General features: G+C 42.8%; 1 protein-coding gene across 1 annotated transcript in view; it reads right to left on the reverse strand.

Moving 5' to 3' along the window:
• LOC139560968 (recombining binding protein suppressor of hairless) overlaps nt 1-15,650 on the reverse strand; it is a 93,153-nt gene that overhangs the window by 32,931 nt on the left and 44,572 nt on the right. Inside the window, exon 2 of the mRNA XM_071377726.1 lies at nt 1,055-1,093. Coding sequence (XP_071233827.1) covers nt 1,055-1,093 — 39 coding nt within the window. The remainder of the gene's footprint in view (nt 1-1,054; nt 1,094-15,650) is intronic.

A 15,650-nucleotide genomic window follows, 5' to 3' on the forward strand; every position in this document is an offset into this window, starting at 1 on the left:
ATGTTTTGACCAATTCAAGGCCGGTCCGGACCAAAGATCTACATCTGTGGACGTTGAAATCTAGGCTAGGGCGGACTGCCCAAATTTCAACTACTTTTCAACGTCCGGTGTCAGTGGGTGCTCAGTGGGCGAGGACGCTGATTACAGTAAATGGAAAGAGAGGGGGCTAATGGGTAGCCGTCAGTAAGAGCCGGGAGAGGTAATATTAACTAGAGAGAGCGAGAGACACAGAGAAAGAGGATGTCCAGACTGTTTACACACTCTCGCTTTGACCACTAGACAAGAGAAATAAAATAACAGTATGCCAGTAGAAGGGAGGACAAAAGCAGGTGACCTAACTGTGGTGTGTGACTATGATTTCCCATTGTAGCCAATTCAATTACAGTAATTCTCTTACTGATGTTTTGGTAACTCCGCTACCGATTTGGTAACAGAATGACGAGATTGAATCACTTAATAATTCATAAACATAAATGTATATCAGTAGAAACACTAGAACTAATGGGTAGGTCTACCTTTAGTTGTTACTTCTGTGAACTTTCATTATCCTGTCTCTTCATGAGGGAGAGACATTAGAAAATATCTTAGAGATATGTTGGTTTTTGGTAACAGAATATTTTTTTTTACTCACAGAAGCCAAACCCTTTCTCTAAAACTAAATATAAGTGTTGATATTAGTTGGCAGGGGTCTTTACTTCAGCTTTATTGTGTTATGATGTATTTCTAATACCGTAAGACTTTTTCCTGGTAGACGTTTTCTAAGACCCCTTTCCCATCTGTTTGAACGGAAAACAAAGCCATTACTTATGCCTAATTTTTAAGATGGAAAATGGTTGAAAAATGCATCTATGCCTTCATATACTTCATATTACCTATCATTTGACACCCAATTCGATATGCTCCTATGCACTTTATGTTTGTGCTCAAGGGTCCTTTTACACGGAAATGATCCATAGCTCATAGGCCAAGCTCATAGTAATGATTTATCTGAAGACGGGAAATGGAGGTGGGGAGTGTGTGTGAAGTGTGTGTACGAGTATGTGCGCTCACTCACCTTGTTAAGCGCTGTGGTTGAGGGCGCTCCTCAAACTTCCTGCAAGCAGAGAAAGGAGAGAACAAAGTCAGTCAGTCATCGACCCGCTAAACGCACACAGCGTAAACACTCGCACACAAACACACCGTTTTAGTGTTGTCACAATACCAAAATGTTACTAACGATACAATACCAGGCCAAGTACTGTCTCATGATATCGAGTAGTTTCACGATGCCACGGCGGGGAGAAGAAGAAAAATAATCAGTGGCCTAGTGTCCTGTTCATCTGGTTCCCCGGACGCTTGTTCCTGTTTTCTGTGCTGCGCAACAAACCTCTCATTGAAATTCACACTTCTACTCAATACAACACATTGAATTTAACTTCACACTGTTCAGTGGTATACTGTAATAGAACACGACAGAGGAGTATTTTGGTTATCATTTTTGTTTTTATCTGATTGGGTGGGCCTGGTAGTGCCTGGCTCCCAAGTTGGTGGGCCTGTGTCCACCCAGGCCCACCCCTGGAACAACGTTGTTTGTTATCAAACTAATAATTATCCAGGATTACTTTAAAATGGCCCTCCACATGGTTTGTGAAATTATACAAAAAGGCATCTCTGGTAATATGGGTCATATTTTCTTAACTGTTTAGGCTAGAGACAAGACGCTTTCTTTGCTGTTAAGCATGCATGTCTATTTTCTCTTTCTGACACTCAGAATGTGACAGTATGACAGTGAACTTAAAAAAAAGTATTCTCAAACTGGCCTGTGCTCTTGGTTATAACAGGCGATGCTCCAATGTAACAAATGTACAAATCTAACAGAAGAATCATCAGGGTCTGCATCCCCCGCTCGCCATCATTGCTAAATTCGTTTTGTTTTTTTTAACTGATGGGGGAATAGTTGCGCATGAAGAGCGGACGGGAAGAAGCAGGTGAGTGAGGCCTGGTAAGGGCTGCGGCTGGCTGATTACAGCTGCCACAAGTAATATGCATATGCGCATGAACGTGAAGTGGATTTTAAAGGACCTGCACATACAAGAGACTAATGGCTGTTGCTTAAATTCAACTGAAATTATAAACCAAACTGCCCTTTATTTGGTATGAGCCAGCAGGATCTTTACATCAGTCGGACTGAAAATGTTGGTAGCATCATATGAAACGGTACTACGGTTTTCTAAAATGTTGGTATCATAAGTATCAAGTTTTGGTACCGGGGATATTACCGTGGAACCGGTGTACCGTGCAACACTACACAGTCTACACATAAACAAAGAGACACATCTCTCAGGTAGGAGACGAGAAAGAACACCTGGTTACACACACACACACACACACAGACAGAGAGGCTGAGTGTTTGAGGCAGCTGCTGTCCTAGTGGCCTTGGCAGTGTGAGACCATGTGACACAGTGTCCAAACACAGGCAGGTGGCGAGGAGGGACGCCTTATCACCAGAGAGAGAGAGAGAGAGAGAGAGAGAGTGAGAGCGCGTCGCTAAATCAGGCGGTTCAACTCATTCACAGCTCACACCAAGGCCTATTCATACAACTCCCCATCCGCCACGTGGCCTAGCAACAAACAAAACCTGTTCTTTGTCATGAAAACAGTATCCTCATGCCAGCACATGGGCCTAGTCATATCTGAAAACATGAGACGCAAAACATTTGACGTAAGTCATCTCTGAAAACCACCTTTTATGAGTGACGGCACAGCTACAGTCATACCGGCAAAAGAGACCCATTTCCTTCACAACAAATGACATCACGGAAAACACAACATCACATTCCCAACAAGACCCCTTTTTTCTTGTCAAGCTACTGGGCATCACAGGGGGAAAACGTGCAGTAAAAAGAAGTGTTAGTGGTGTGATGCTCTCACCTGCACCCCAAGGACAACTTGTTCCCCAGAGCTAAACACACCCCACAGACAGACAGACAGACAGACAGACAGAGACAGGCAACCTTGAAGCATAGAGAAGCGCGTGCACAAACGTACACACACACACACAAAGAGGCAGGCCCAGGGGGAGTTGGGATGGGAGCAGCGAGGAGGCTAAAATAGAAAAATCAATGCCTACAGAGCTCCCCCTTCCATCTATTTCTTCTCCGCATACTGTAAGACCCGGCTCTGGGGCTGGTCTTAACACACTGGCTGCTTGAGAAACACACTCACGCTGTGTGAGTGTGTGTGTTGGGCACCCTGAGGTGTGAGAGGATGTCACAGTCATGGGTGGAGTATTTGATTTGACATATACACAGCTTTCACCTCAAATACAATATTTGCTCACTCACTCGCTCTCTCAGACACACACACACACACACACACACACAGTGAGAGGTATCAATTGTGATACTTGGCTGTTTGATATCATAGGCTCTGGGTTATGCAAGGCACAACCTTAGCACATCGGTGCACCGGCGTCCGTTTCTGACTGCTACATGCATACAGAAAGAGTAAAACAACTTTCATTTTAAGAGAGGGGAGAGAGAGAGAGAAATAGGGAGTGAAGAGTGACAACAAGACAGAGAAAAAAGTAAAGAAAGCTGGAGGGAGGAAGGTAAGAAGGGGGAAAGGGATCCGGCGAAAGTAGCTAAAGAAGGAGGCGGATAAAGGGAGGGAGTGACACGAGAAAGAGAGATGGAGCGAGAGAGAGGGGGGATTGTGTAAGTGGAATAATTATAGAGGAGGCAGATCAATAAGGTTCCCACAGTGAAACGCTGATGCCTCACTGGGTAATGGATTCCAGGCAGGCAGCTCTCTCTGCTCTTCCCCTCCTTGTTTCCTTTCTCCTCCCCTCAGTCTTGGGATCACACTGTCTTACCATCCGAAAGAGAAGGGAGGTAAGAGAGATGGGGGGGGCGAGGGAACACATTCTATCCAGACTATATAGACCGAGTGTACAAAACATGCTTTTTTCCATGACAGACTGACCAGGTGAAAGCTATGATCCCTTATTGATGTCACCTGTTAAATCCACTTCAATCAGTGTAGAAGGAAGATTAAAAGAAGGATTTTTAAGCCTTGAAACAACTGAGACATTGATTGTGCATGTGTGTCATTCAGAGGGTGAATGGGCAAGAGACAAGATTTAAGTGCCTTTGAACGGTGTAAGGTAGTAGGTGCCAGGCGCACCGGTTTGAGTGCGTCAAGAACTGCAACGCCGCTGGGGTTTTTCACACTCAACAGTTTCCCGTGTGCATCAAGAATGGTCCACCTCCCAAAGAACATCCAGCCAACTTGACACAACTGTTCGAAGCGTTGGAGTCAACATGGGCCAGCATCCCTGTGGAACACTTTCGACACCTTGTCGAGTCCATGCCCCAACGAATGGAAGCTGTTCTGAGGCCAAAAGGTGGTGCGCAACTCAATATTAGGAAGCTGTTCCCAATGTTTTGTACACTCAGTGTATAAAAAGGGAAGAGATATTTGCAAGAAAGAGAGGTATTTGAAAGGAGAGAGAAGAAAGGAGGTAGATAGACAGAAAACAAGCAGGAGAGGGATCGACAAGGAGAAAGAACCTGGCGAAGACCTGCTGCTGACTTGGTCAATAACATGGTCAAAACACTAAGGCCAGACTGTGCTACAATCATCAACACAAAAACACTACATATCACCATAGACCATCATGCTCAGGCCAGCTACTGGTGTTAGCGCTGTAGATATCACACACACACTTTCCAACAAGGGTAAGTCAATATCAGGCAATGAGATTATATAACTTCATAATAAAGCGCGAGGATATTTTTAGAGTATGAATCAATTATCAACTTCTGAAGTAAAAAAATTGAAAAACACAAGAAGGGAAACACTTAGTCAAAAAGGCACAGAAAGTGAATATCAAACGTGGTAGAGATTTCAGATTTGTTTTAGAGGCATCATTACAGACCCTGGTTCGATCCCGGGCTGTTTCACAACCGGCCGTGATCGGGAGTCCCAAAGGGTGGCACACAATTGGCCCAGCATTGTCCAGGTTAGGGGAGGGTTTGGCCGGGGTAGGTCATCATTGTGAAATAAGAATTTGTTCTTAACTGACTTGCCTAGTTAAATAAAGTTGAAATAAAACATAAAAAGGTGCGTCTAAGGAGTGGAGTGGCAAAAGAGATATCTACTTTTCAATTCACATTACATCCCTGCCCGTTGTAGCTGGCAACACGACATTATTGGTCTGCAGCTAGAATTGACTGTAAATATCACAGTAGCCACAAAGCAGTAAGTACAAAAGATTTAACAATCCAAGCAACCTGTCTTCTAAAACATGTTACACTCTTGAATAATGCAACAATCCACCAGCATTGCAGACAATTAAAGGATTCATTTTCTCTTCTGTACACGTTAAATTAGCTGACAATACACAGCTAACTCCAACTTACTAGCTAGCTAAGAACATGCTTCATGATCAAGTATTGTTAATACACAGATCGATAATGAATGTTTACACCTCCCATACGAATATAAAAGTACAGTAACATTACCATAGAGTGTCATTCATATTATAAAAGAGGCTACAGAGCTAACTAAACTAAATAAACGTGCTGGCTGTAGCTGAATGCTGACGTTTAGCTGAACCATAGCTAGATAGGAGCTCATACACTTACACTAGATACCATATTAATGTGACCTTCTAATAAACCAGGATTAATATTTATAAATATCATGGAAGTCATAATACGAGGTAAAAGCAAATTGGGACTGAAAACTTTGATAATTCCATGGAAAGTTGCTTCTTGCCTGGACCTCGGTGGTTCAGTGCTGTCAAGCTAAAAATATACACTGCTCAAAAAAATAAAGGGAACACTAAAATAACACATCCTAGATCTGAATGAATGAAATATTCTTATTAAATCCTTTTTTCTTTACATAGTTGAATGTGCTGACAACAAAATCACACAAAAATGATCAATGGAAATCAAATTTATCAACCCATGGAGGTCTGGATTTGGAGTCACACTCAAAATTAAAGTGGAAAACCACACTACAGGCTGATCCAACTTTGATGTAATGTCCTTAAAACAAGTCAAAATGAGGCTCAGTAGTGTGTGTGGCCTCCACGTGCCTGTATGACCTCCCTACAACGCCTGGGCATGCTCCTGATGAGGTGGCGGATGGTCTCCTGAGGGATCTCCTCCCAGACCTGGACTAAAGCATCCGCCAACTCCTGGACAGTCTGTGGTGAAACGTGGCGTTGGTGGATGGAGCGAGACATGATGTCCCAGATGTGCTCAATTGGATTCAGGCCTGGGGAACGGGCGGGCCAGTCCATAGCATCAATGCCTTCCTCTTGCAGGAACTGCTGACACACTCCAGCCACATGAGGTCTAGCATTGTCTTGCATTAGGAGGAACCCAGGGCCAACCGCACCAGCATATGGTCTCACAAGGGGTCTGAGGATCTCATCTCGGTACCTAATGGCAGTCAGGCTACCTCTGGCGAGCACATGGAGGGCTGTGCTGCCCCCCAAAGAAATGCCACCCCACACCATGACTGACCCACCGCCAAACCGGTCATGCTGGAGGATGTTGCAGGCAGCAGAACGTTCTCCACGGCGTCTCCAGACTCTGTCACGTCTGTCACATGTGCTCAGTGTGAACCTGCTTTCATCTGTGAAGAGCACAGGGCGCCAGTGGCAAATTTGCCAATCTTGGTGTTCTCTGGCAAATGCCAAACGTCCTGCACGGTGTTGGGCTGTAAGCACAACCCCCACCTGTGGACGTCGGGCCCTCATACCACCCTCATGGAGTCTATTTCTGACCGTTTGAGCAGACACATGCACATTTGTGGCCTGCTGGAGGTCATTTTGCAGGGCTCTGGCAGTGCTCCACCTGCTCCTCCTTGCACAAAGGCGGAGGTAGCGGTCCTGCTGCTGGGTTGTTGCCCTCCTACGGCCTCCTCCACATCTCCTGATGTATTGGCCTGTCTCCTGGTAGCGCCTCCATGCTCTGGACACTACGCTGACAGACACAGCAAACCTTCTTGCCACAGCTCGCATTGATATGCCATCCTGGATGACCTGCACTACCTGAGCCACTTGTGTGGGTTGTAGACTCCGTCTCATGCTACCACTAGAGTGAAAGCACCGCCAGCATTCAAAAGTGACCAAAACATCAGCCAGGAAGCATAGGAACTGAGGAGTGGTCTGTGGTCACCACCTGCAGAACCACTCCTTTATTGGGGGTGTCTTGCTAATTGCCTATAATTTCCACCTTTTGTCTATTCCATTTGCACAACAGCATGTGAAATTTATTGTCAATCAGTGTTGCTTCCTAAGTGGACAGTTTGATTTCACAGACGTGTGATTGACTTGGAGTTACATTGTGTTGTTTAAGTGTTCCCTTTTTTTGTGCAGTGTATATACACTTGAGATTTAAAGCTACGGTGACAATTTTGAAATGTAACAGGCTGTTACTACAATTTTAGGCAAAAAGTCAATAAAAAAGCGGAAAAATATAAGGAAAATGTCTGTACATTACAAAAACATTGCTATGCTATTAAAACATTTACTGTAAGAGTGTTGGCTCAACGACACAATTCTGTTTACACTGCCCTGCTTAGATGAGGGCAACTGTCGGGCGAGTGTCATGTGCGACCTCCGGAGGTAGCGGTCGAGACGTGACAAAGGTCCCCTTTTGGCGCCGACAAAGATGGTCGCCTCGCTTTAAGTCCTTAGGAAATATGCAGTAATTTGTTTTTTTATGTATTATTTCTCACAATGTTAGCCCAGAAAATCTGAAGTGAAGAACTATTGGATATAAGAGCGACGTCAACTTGCCAACATAACGACGAGGAATACGACTTTCCCGAAGCGGATCCTTTATTCGGACCGCCACCCAGGACATTGGATCTAATCCCAAAGGCAGACCCAGGAGAGTTAGAAGGAGCGGTCTCCTGGTCAGACTTCGTAGGCGTGCACACCACCCACCTCTTCCGAGTATACTACTTGCCAATGTCCAGTCAACAAGGTGGGCAAAATTAGGCCACGAGTTGCCTTCCAGAGAGACATCAGAGATTGTAACATTCTCTGTTTCATGGAAACATGGCTCTCTTGGGATATGTTGTCGGAGTTGGTACAGCCACCAGGTTTCTTAATGAGTCGCGCCAACAGAAACAAACATCTCTCTGGTAAGAAGAAGGGTGGGGGTGTATGCTTCATGATTAACGACTCATGGTGTAATCATAAGAACATACAGGAACTCAAGTCCTTCTGCTCACCTGACCTAGAATTCCTCACTATCAAATGCCGACTTCAAGATTGTTTTGATCACACGGACTGGGATAAGTTCCGGGAAGCCTCAGAGAATAACATAGATTTATACGCCGACTCAGTGAGTGAGTTTATAAGGAAGTGCATTGGAGATGCTGTACCCACTGTGCCTATTAAAACCTACTCTAACCAGAAACCGTGGATAGTTGGCGGCATTAGCGCAAAACTGAAAGCGCGAACCACCACATTCAACCATGGAAAGATGTCTGGAAATATGGCCGAATATAAACAGTGCAGTTATTCCCTCCTTAAGGCAATCAAACAAGTGAAATGTCGGTATAGGGACAAAGTGGAGTCGTAATTCAACGGCTCAGACACGAGATGTATGTGGCAAGGTCTACAGGCAATCACAGACTACAAAAAGAAAACCAGCCACGTCACGGACACCGCCGTCTTGCTTCCAGAGAAACTAAACACCTTCTTTGCACCCTTTGAGGATAATACAGTGCCACTGACGCGGCCCGCTACCAAGGACTGTGGGCCCCCCCTCTCAGTGGCCAACGTGAGTAGTCACTTTAAATAATGGCACTTTAATCATGTTTACATATCTTACATTACTCATCTCATATACTGTATTTTATACCATCTATTGCATCTTGCCTATGCCGCTCGGCATTAACATCCGCTAACCATGTGTATGTGACCAATACAATTTGAAGATAACATTGCAGAGTATGTGTAGCCGAAGGTACTATTAGAGACGGCGTCTTTGGCCGTCACACTTGAGTGCTCAGTGTGAAAACCGACTTCCACTGGCGTCGTGTCACACATCTATGTGCTGACTCCAAAGTGCAAACGCACACAACAATACAGGTGCACACACCAGAACTGGGCAGAAAATAGTTGCATTTTGTTTTTATAAAAAATATGAAAAGACCAACTTGTTAATTCCTTGAGGTAGTCGAATATAGTTTATATCGAGTTAACTAAAAGCCAACTATTTTCTTTTATATCCAAATACAGGTCCCGGAAAGTATTTTGAATACCTCTCAGAAAACCAAAGAATATTTGAAGGCATTTGAATATATGCAAGAAATTTCTAAACAAATAAATATTTATTTGATAGCTGCGAAATATTTGATGAACAACCAAAAACTACAAAAAAGTTAGTTGAATTAGTCTAAATAAACTATATAAACACAAAAGTATGTGAACACCCCTGCTGCTGACAGGTGTATAAAATCAAGCACACAGCCATGCAATCTGCAAAGACAAAACAATGGCAGTAGAATGGCCTTACTGAAGAGCTGTGACTTTCAACGTGGCACTGTCATAGGATGCCACCTTTCCAACGAGTCAGTTTATCAAATGTCTGCCCTGTTTGAGCTGCCCAGGACAAGTGTAAGTGCTGTTATTGTGAAGTGGAAATGTTTAGGAGCAACAACGGCTCAGCTGCGAAGTGGTAGGCCACACAAGCTCACAGAACAGGACCGTTGAGTGTTGAAGGACAGACGATCTCACAGAACGGGGTCGTTTGTCCTTGATTACGACACTCACTACTAGGGTTGCACATTTTGGGGAATACTCAGAGGTGGAAACTTTCCGTGGGATTTAATAGGAATATATGCAAATTAATATTAATACCATTTAAATGTAGATGTTTTTGGATATATTTACCATATCACATGGAGACAGAAACATAAACCTTTTACCTTATCATAAGTAGACATAATTGCAAATCATTAAATCCTGCCAATTGAAATAAAAATATATAATTTAGTTACGAATTGAACTTTAATTAAATGAGTTTACTCTTCACATGGGATGGTTTCCCTGAACAACAAAAGGGAATATTGAATGATCCCCAATATCTCCGAAAAACGTTTTCAACATACAGTACATCTGTAAAATGATAGGCTAGAAACTAAAGCTTGGGTTGTCTCCCTCTCAGGCTTCCATGTCTTCTCCCTGGACCTTCTCAATGTCCACCTCTTGAACATCAGACTCTGAGGCCTCATCATCACTGTCACTTTCCAGCCTTGTTGAGAATGGCTCAAAAAGCCCAAAAAAATTCCAGGTGGCACCAATTTTTCAACCCTTGTATTGGTCAGCCTGTTGTGTGTGTTCCCAAACAAGGACTAGTTGCGCTCTGAGGTGGCTGATGTTGGTGGGATTTGGAGGATGATGGAGGCAACAGGGGAAAGAGCCTCAGATCCATAAAGTCCCTTCCAGCAGGTGGCTGATGAGATATGTTGGCACGACTGCCATATTGCATCTTCATCCCAAAGCCCTTGCTTGGAAGTGTACTTCGCCAGACTGCCAAGAACCTTGCCCTCATCCGGGCCAAGGTGGCGAGACATGGTAGTGATGACACCATATGCCTGGTTGATCTCTGCACCAGACAGGATGCTCATGCCAGCATACTTGGGGTCCAACATGTACGCTGCGGCGTGTATGGGCTTCAGGCAGAAGTCTTCACGCTTTTTGATGTATTCCAGAACTGCAGTTTCCTCTGCTTGGGTAGTCCGGATTTCTTCTCTTACATCTGCAAGCAGAGTCTGAACATCAGACAGGATGGCATTGTCTCCCTCAATCCGTGCAATGGCTACTGCTATAGGTTTCAGGAGTTTCAGGCTGCTTACCACTCTCTCCCAAAATATATCATCCAGGAGGATCCTCTTGATGGGGCTGTCCATATCAGCATACTGTGATATGGCCATTTCTTGGAGAGACTCCTTCCCCTCCAGGAGAATATCAAACATGATGACAACACCACCCTAACGTCTGTTGCTGGGCAGCTTCAATGTGGCGCTCTTATTCTTCTCACTTTGCTTGGTGAGGTAGATTGCTGCTATAACTTCATGACCCTTCACATACCTAACCATTTCCTTGGCTCTCTTGTAGAGTGTATCCATTGTTTTCAGTGCCATGATGTCCTTGAGGAGCAGATTTAATGCATGAGCAGCACAGCCAAGGGCTGTGATGTGAGGGTAGGACTCCTCCACTTTAGAACAAGCAGCCTTCATGTACGCAGCATTGTCTGTCACCAGTGCAAAATACCTTCTGTGGTCCAAGGTCATTGATGACTGCCTTCAGCTCATCTGCAATGTAGAGACCGGTGTGTCTGTTGTCCCTTGTGTCTGTGCTCTTGTAGAAAACTGGTTGGGGGTGGAGATGTAGTTAATTATTTCTTGCCCACGAATATTCGACCACCCATCAGAGATGATTGCAATACAGTCTGCTTTCTTTATGATTTGCTTGACCTCACTTGAACTCTGTATCCAGCAAATGCGTAGATAAAGCATGTCTGGTTGGAGGGGTGTATGCTGGGAGAAGAACATTCAGAAATCTCTTCCAATACACATTGCCTGTGAGCATCAGAGGTGAACCAGTTGCATACACAGCTCGAGCAAGACATTCATCAGCATTTCTCTGACTACGTTCCTCCATTGAGTCAATAAAACCTCTGATTCCAGGAGGACCATGAGCTGTTGCTATCGATAAGGTGTCTGATTCATAATTTTCACCTCGAATAGAAGTAGAGGGACTTTTGTCAGAGGTTGCTTGTTGTGAGTGCTGAGGGAACTTTATGCACTTGGCCAGATGATTCTGCATCTTTGTTGCATTCTTTACATATGATTTGGCACAGTATTTTAAAATGTACACAGCTTTTCCTTCTACATTAACTGCAGTGAAATGTCTCCACACATCAGATAGTGCCCGTGGCATTTTCTTGTAAAGATTAGAAGAAAAAAATGTAAAAAAAGCAAATACATCATATACAGATAAATAGTAAAGCAGTTAGCTTAAACAACTCCTTTGTAAGATAAATGTTTTACAATGAAACATGTATGGAAACAGGTGAATTAACACTCCTCAGTTAGCAGGCTCAAGCAAGCTAAAAACCCACATGGTAGCAAAAACTAACTAGCAGAAATTGTTAACAAGTTAGAAATGATTTAAACACACTTTGCTGTAGGCTACTATTTATTAGTTAACAAAAAAGCATTTATGTCATAAAATATATTCACCCCACCCGGTATTGTAATCAAAACTTACCAGAAAGCATGTAGTCCTTGGCTCAGACAGTGTAGTAGTGACAACTCAATAGAATCTCATTAGCGTGCAAGATCTTGAGAATCAGCTGTACATGTGATGAAAGAATGCACTGTGCATGCAGAGGGTTGCAATTCCATTGAATTGGGGACAGTTTAACCAAAATATGCCACAAGACCTAGAATTGCCTTGTGTATCCCACAAAACAGGTTCACTGTTATAAGATAACTTTTTTGGTGAATTTAAGCTAAATTCCCCAAATTCCAGGGCTTAACTTCCCATGGAAAATTTCCAGAAAAATTATAGAAATTTACTGTAAAGTTTCCAAACCTTTGCAATCCTAATCACTACCGAGTTCCAAACTGCCACTGTAAGCAACGTCAGCAAGAGAACTGTTCGTCGGGAGCTTTTTGAAATGGGTTTTCATGGCCGAGCAGCCGCACACAAGCCTAAAATCACCATGCACAATGTCAAGCGTCGGCTGGAGTGGTGTAAAGCTCGCCGCCACTGGACTCTGGAGCAGTGGAAATGCGTTCTCTGGAGTGATGAATCACACTTCACCATATGGCAGTCCGATGGACAAAGCTGGGTTTGGAGGATGGAAGGAGAATGCTACCTGCCCGAATGCATAGTGGCAACTGTAAAGTTTTGTGGAGGAGGAATAATGGTCTGGGGCTGTTTTTCATGGTTCGGGGGAGGCCCCTTAGTTCCACTGAAGGGAAATCGTAACGCTACAGCAAACAATGACATTCTGGACGACTCTGTGCTTCCAACTTTGTGGCAACAGTTCGGGGAAGGCCCTTTCCTGTTTCAGCATGACAATGCCCCCGTGCACAAAGTGAGGTCCATACAGATATGGTTTGTCGAGATTGGTGTGGAAGAACTTGACTGGCCTGCAACCCCATCAAACACCTTTGGGATTAATTGGAACGCCGACTGCAAGCCAGGCCTAATTGCCCAACATCAGTGCCAGACCTCACTAATGCTTGTGGCTAAATGGAAGCAAGTCCCTGCTGCAATGTTCCAACATCTAGTGGAAATCCTTTGCAGAAGAGTGGAGACCAACTCCATATTAACGGTCATGACTTTGGAATGAGATGTTCGACGAGTAGGTGTCCACATACTTTTGGTCATGCAGTGTATATGATCACAAGCACATGGTCTGAGAGGTCTCTTAGATATGAATCTTAATATAGCCTACAGCCGGGTTATTCAACGTTTACCCTACGAGGTCCAGAGCCTGCTGGTTTCCTGTTCTAGATGATCCTTAAATTGCACCCACCTGGTGTCTCAGGTCAAAATCAGTCGGTGATTAGAGGGAACAATGGGAAAAAAAGCAGTGGAACTGGCTTCGAGGTCTAGAGTTGAGTTTGAGGGGCCTATAGTCTAAAATGAAATACATGAGGGAAATGGAATCACCTCAACATTGGAGTAGAGCACTTTTGTAGCTTCAAAATTCCTAACAAATATATTTTCATAATGAGACAAGGTAATACAGTAACTGTAATAAAACGAATTACCTTTAGAGCAACATTTTATTATCATGTTGTTACATAATACTGAGCTGAGTTTGTAACTACTGTACACAAGGAACAGTAACTGTTCCTTATTCCACTTATCGAATAACTAAGTTGCTACACATGTATAAGAACTTGTTGCCAAGTGTTAACATACTCGCACATCAGAGTTATCTTTTTTGCAGGGGCATGGTAACAATGAAATAACATGAGAAAAAAAGAGAAACACGCACACTGCTCTTGCTAGTTTCGCTATTCTTTACTAAGCTTTACATATCTGCCCCAAGGCCTTCATCAGAGGTGGCTACGCGAAGCTTAATAAAGAACGGGGAATTAGCAAATGCAGCGTGCGGGTTTCTATTTTCTTTCATGTTATTTCATTGTTACCATGCACCTGTAACACAGATAGCTCAGATGTGTGAGTGCATTCCTAATGAAGCTGGTTGAGAGAATGCCAAGAGCGTGCAAAGATGTCATCAAGGCAAAGGGTGGCTACTTTGAAGAATCTCAAATATAAAATATATTTTGATTTGTTTAACACTTTTTTGGTTACTACATGATTCCATATGTGTTATTTCATAGTTTTGATATCTTCACTATTATTCTACAATGAAGAAAATAGTAAAAATAAAGAAAAACCCTCAAATTAGTAGATGTGTCCAAACTTTTGACTGGTTCTGTATATTTCTTATTCTTACAAGTGAATACAATAAAGTAGTATTTTTTTTTTAACATTTAAATAGAATTTGTTGATCTGGAAGCGTTCAGAAAATTTGGCCATACCCGAGTTGGCTTCATTAATTAGTGAATCAAAATGCTTGTGTGATAAAATCAAATTGGTATCATCAGCAAAAACAATGGGAAGTACGGTAGCATACACAGCAGCAAGGTCATTGATAAAGTTTACGAGTAACAAAGGTCCTATTATCGAACCCTGTGGCACACCACAGGATATCTTGGCCCTGGTAGTTGCACAGCTGTTTGCATAAATAAATTATTCTACATCATAAACATAACTATATAACCAACTATATGTATGATTATGAAAACTGTGATAATGCAATTTAGAAAGTAATATTTAATGATAAACTGTGTCAAACGCTTTGGATAAATCTAAAAAGACGCCAAGAGCGTATTCATTGTTGTTAAGGGTTGTAAAGATTTTATCTACAAGTTGTAAAAGAGCCATCTGAGCCATCTGTGAAGTAGTTTTTACAAAAACCATATTGGTCATCATATAGAATACAGTGTTGATTTAAAATGATCCAACATTCTTTTATAGACCTTTTTTTCTAGGATTTTAGAAAAACATGGTAGTACAGATATTGGGCAATAATTTGTCAAATATCTTCGATCCACAGATGTACCAGTTTGCATAGATTTGGTTGAGATATACATTAGAGGCTCAGTAATCAAGGAAGACACCGGTTTCACCAAAGAGGCAACTGAAGCAGAGAAGGGAAATGTCCCTTTGCGTAATCCAAGGGATTTCCATCAGTTTTCTAAATTTTCTTTGACAGAGTGGAACCCACATTCACAAAAAAAGTTATTAAATTCACATGAAATAACATCAGGATCACTTTAGGTCTTATTTCCAACAATTGCAATGGAATAGTTGTAGATGCCTTTTTCTTATTCAACAGTTGATTGATGATTTTACAAGTTGGCTTTATATTATTTATGGCTTCTTGGAATTTGTTGGTGAAATATATTTGGTTGGATATGTGCTCTATTCATTCTATTTCTATCTCCAATATGTAATTCCAGATACAGCCCTGCCATTAGTTGAAGGCAGCCAATCCAATAGTTTCGGAAAAGTAGTCACTTCCTGAGATCTGTATTCAAAT

This window comes from Salvelinus alpinus, chromosome 31, assembly GCF_045679555.1.
Source record: "Salvelinus alpinus chromosome 31, SLU_Salpinus.1, whole genome shotgun sequence".
Taxonomy (NCBI): Eukaryota; Metazoa; Chordata; class Actinopteri; order Salmoniformes; family Salmonidae; genus Salvelinus; species Salvelinus alpinus.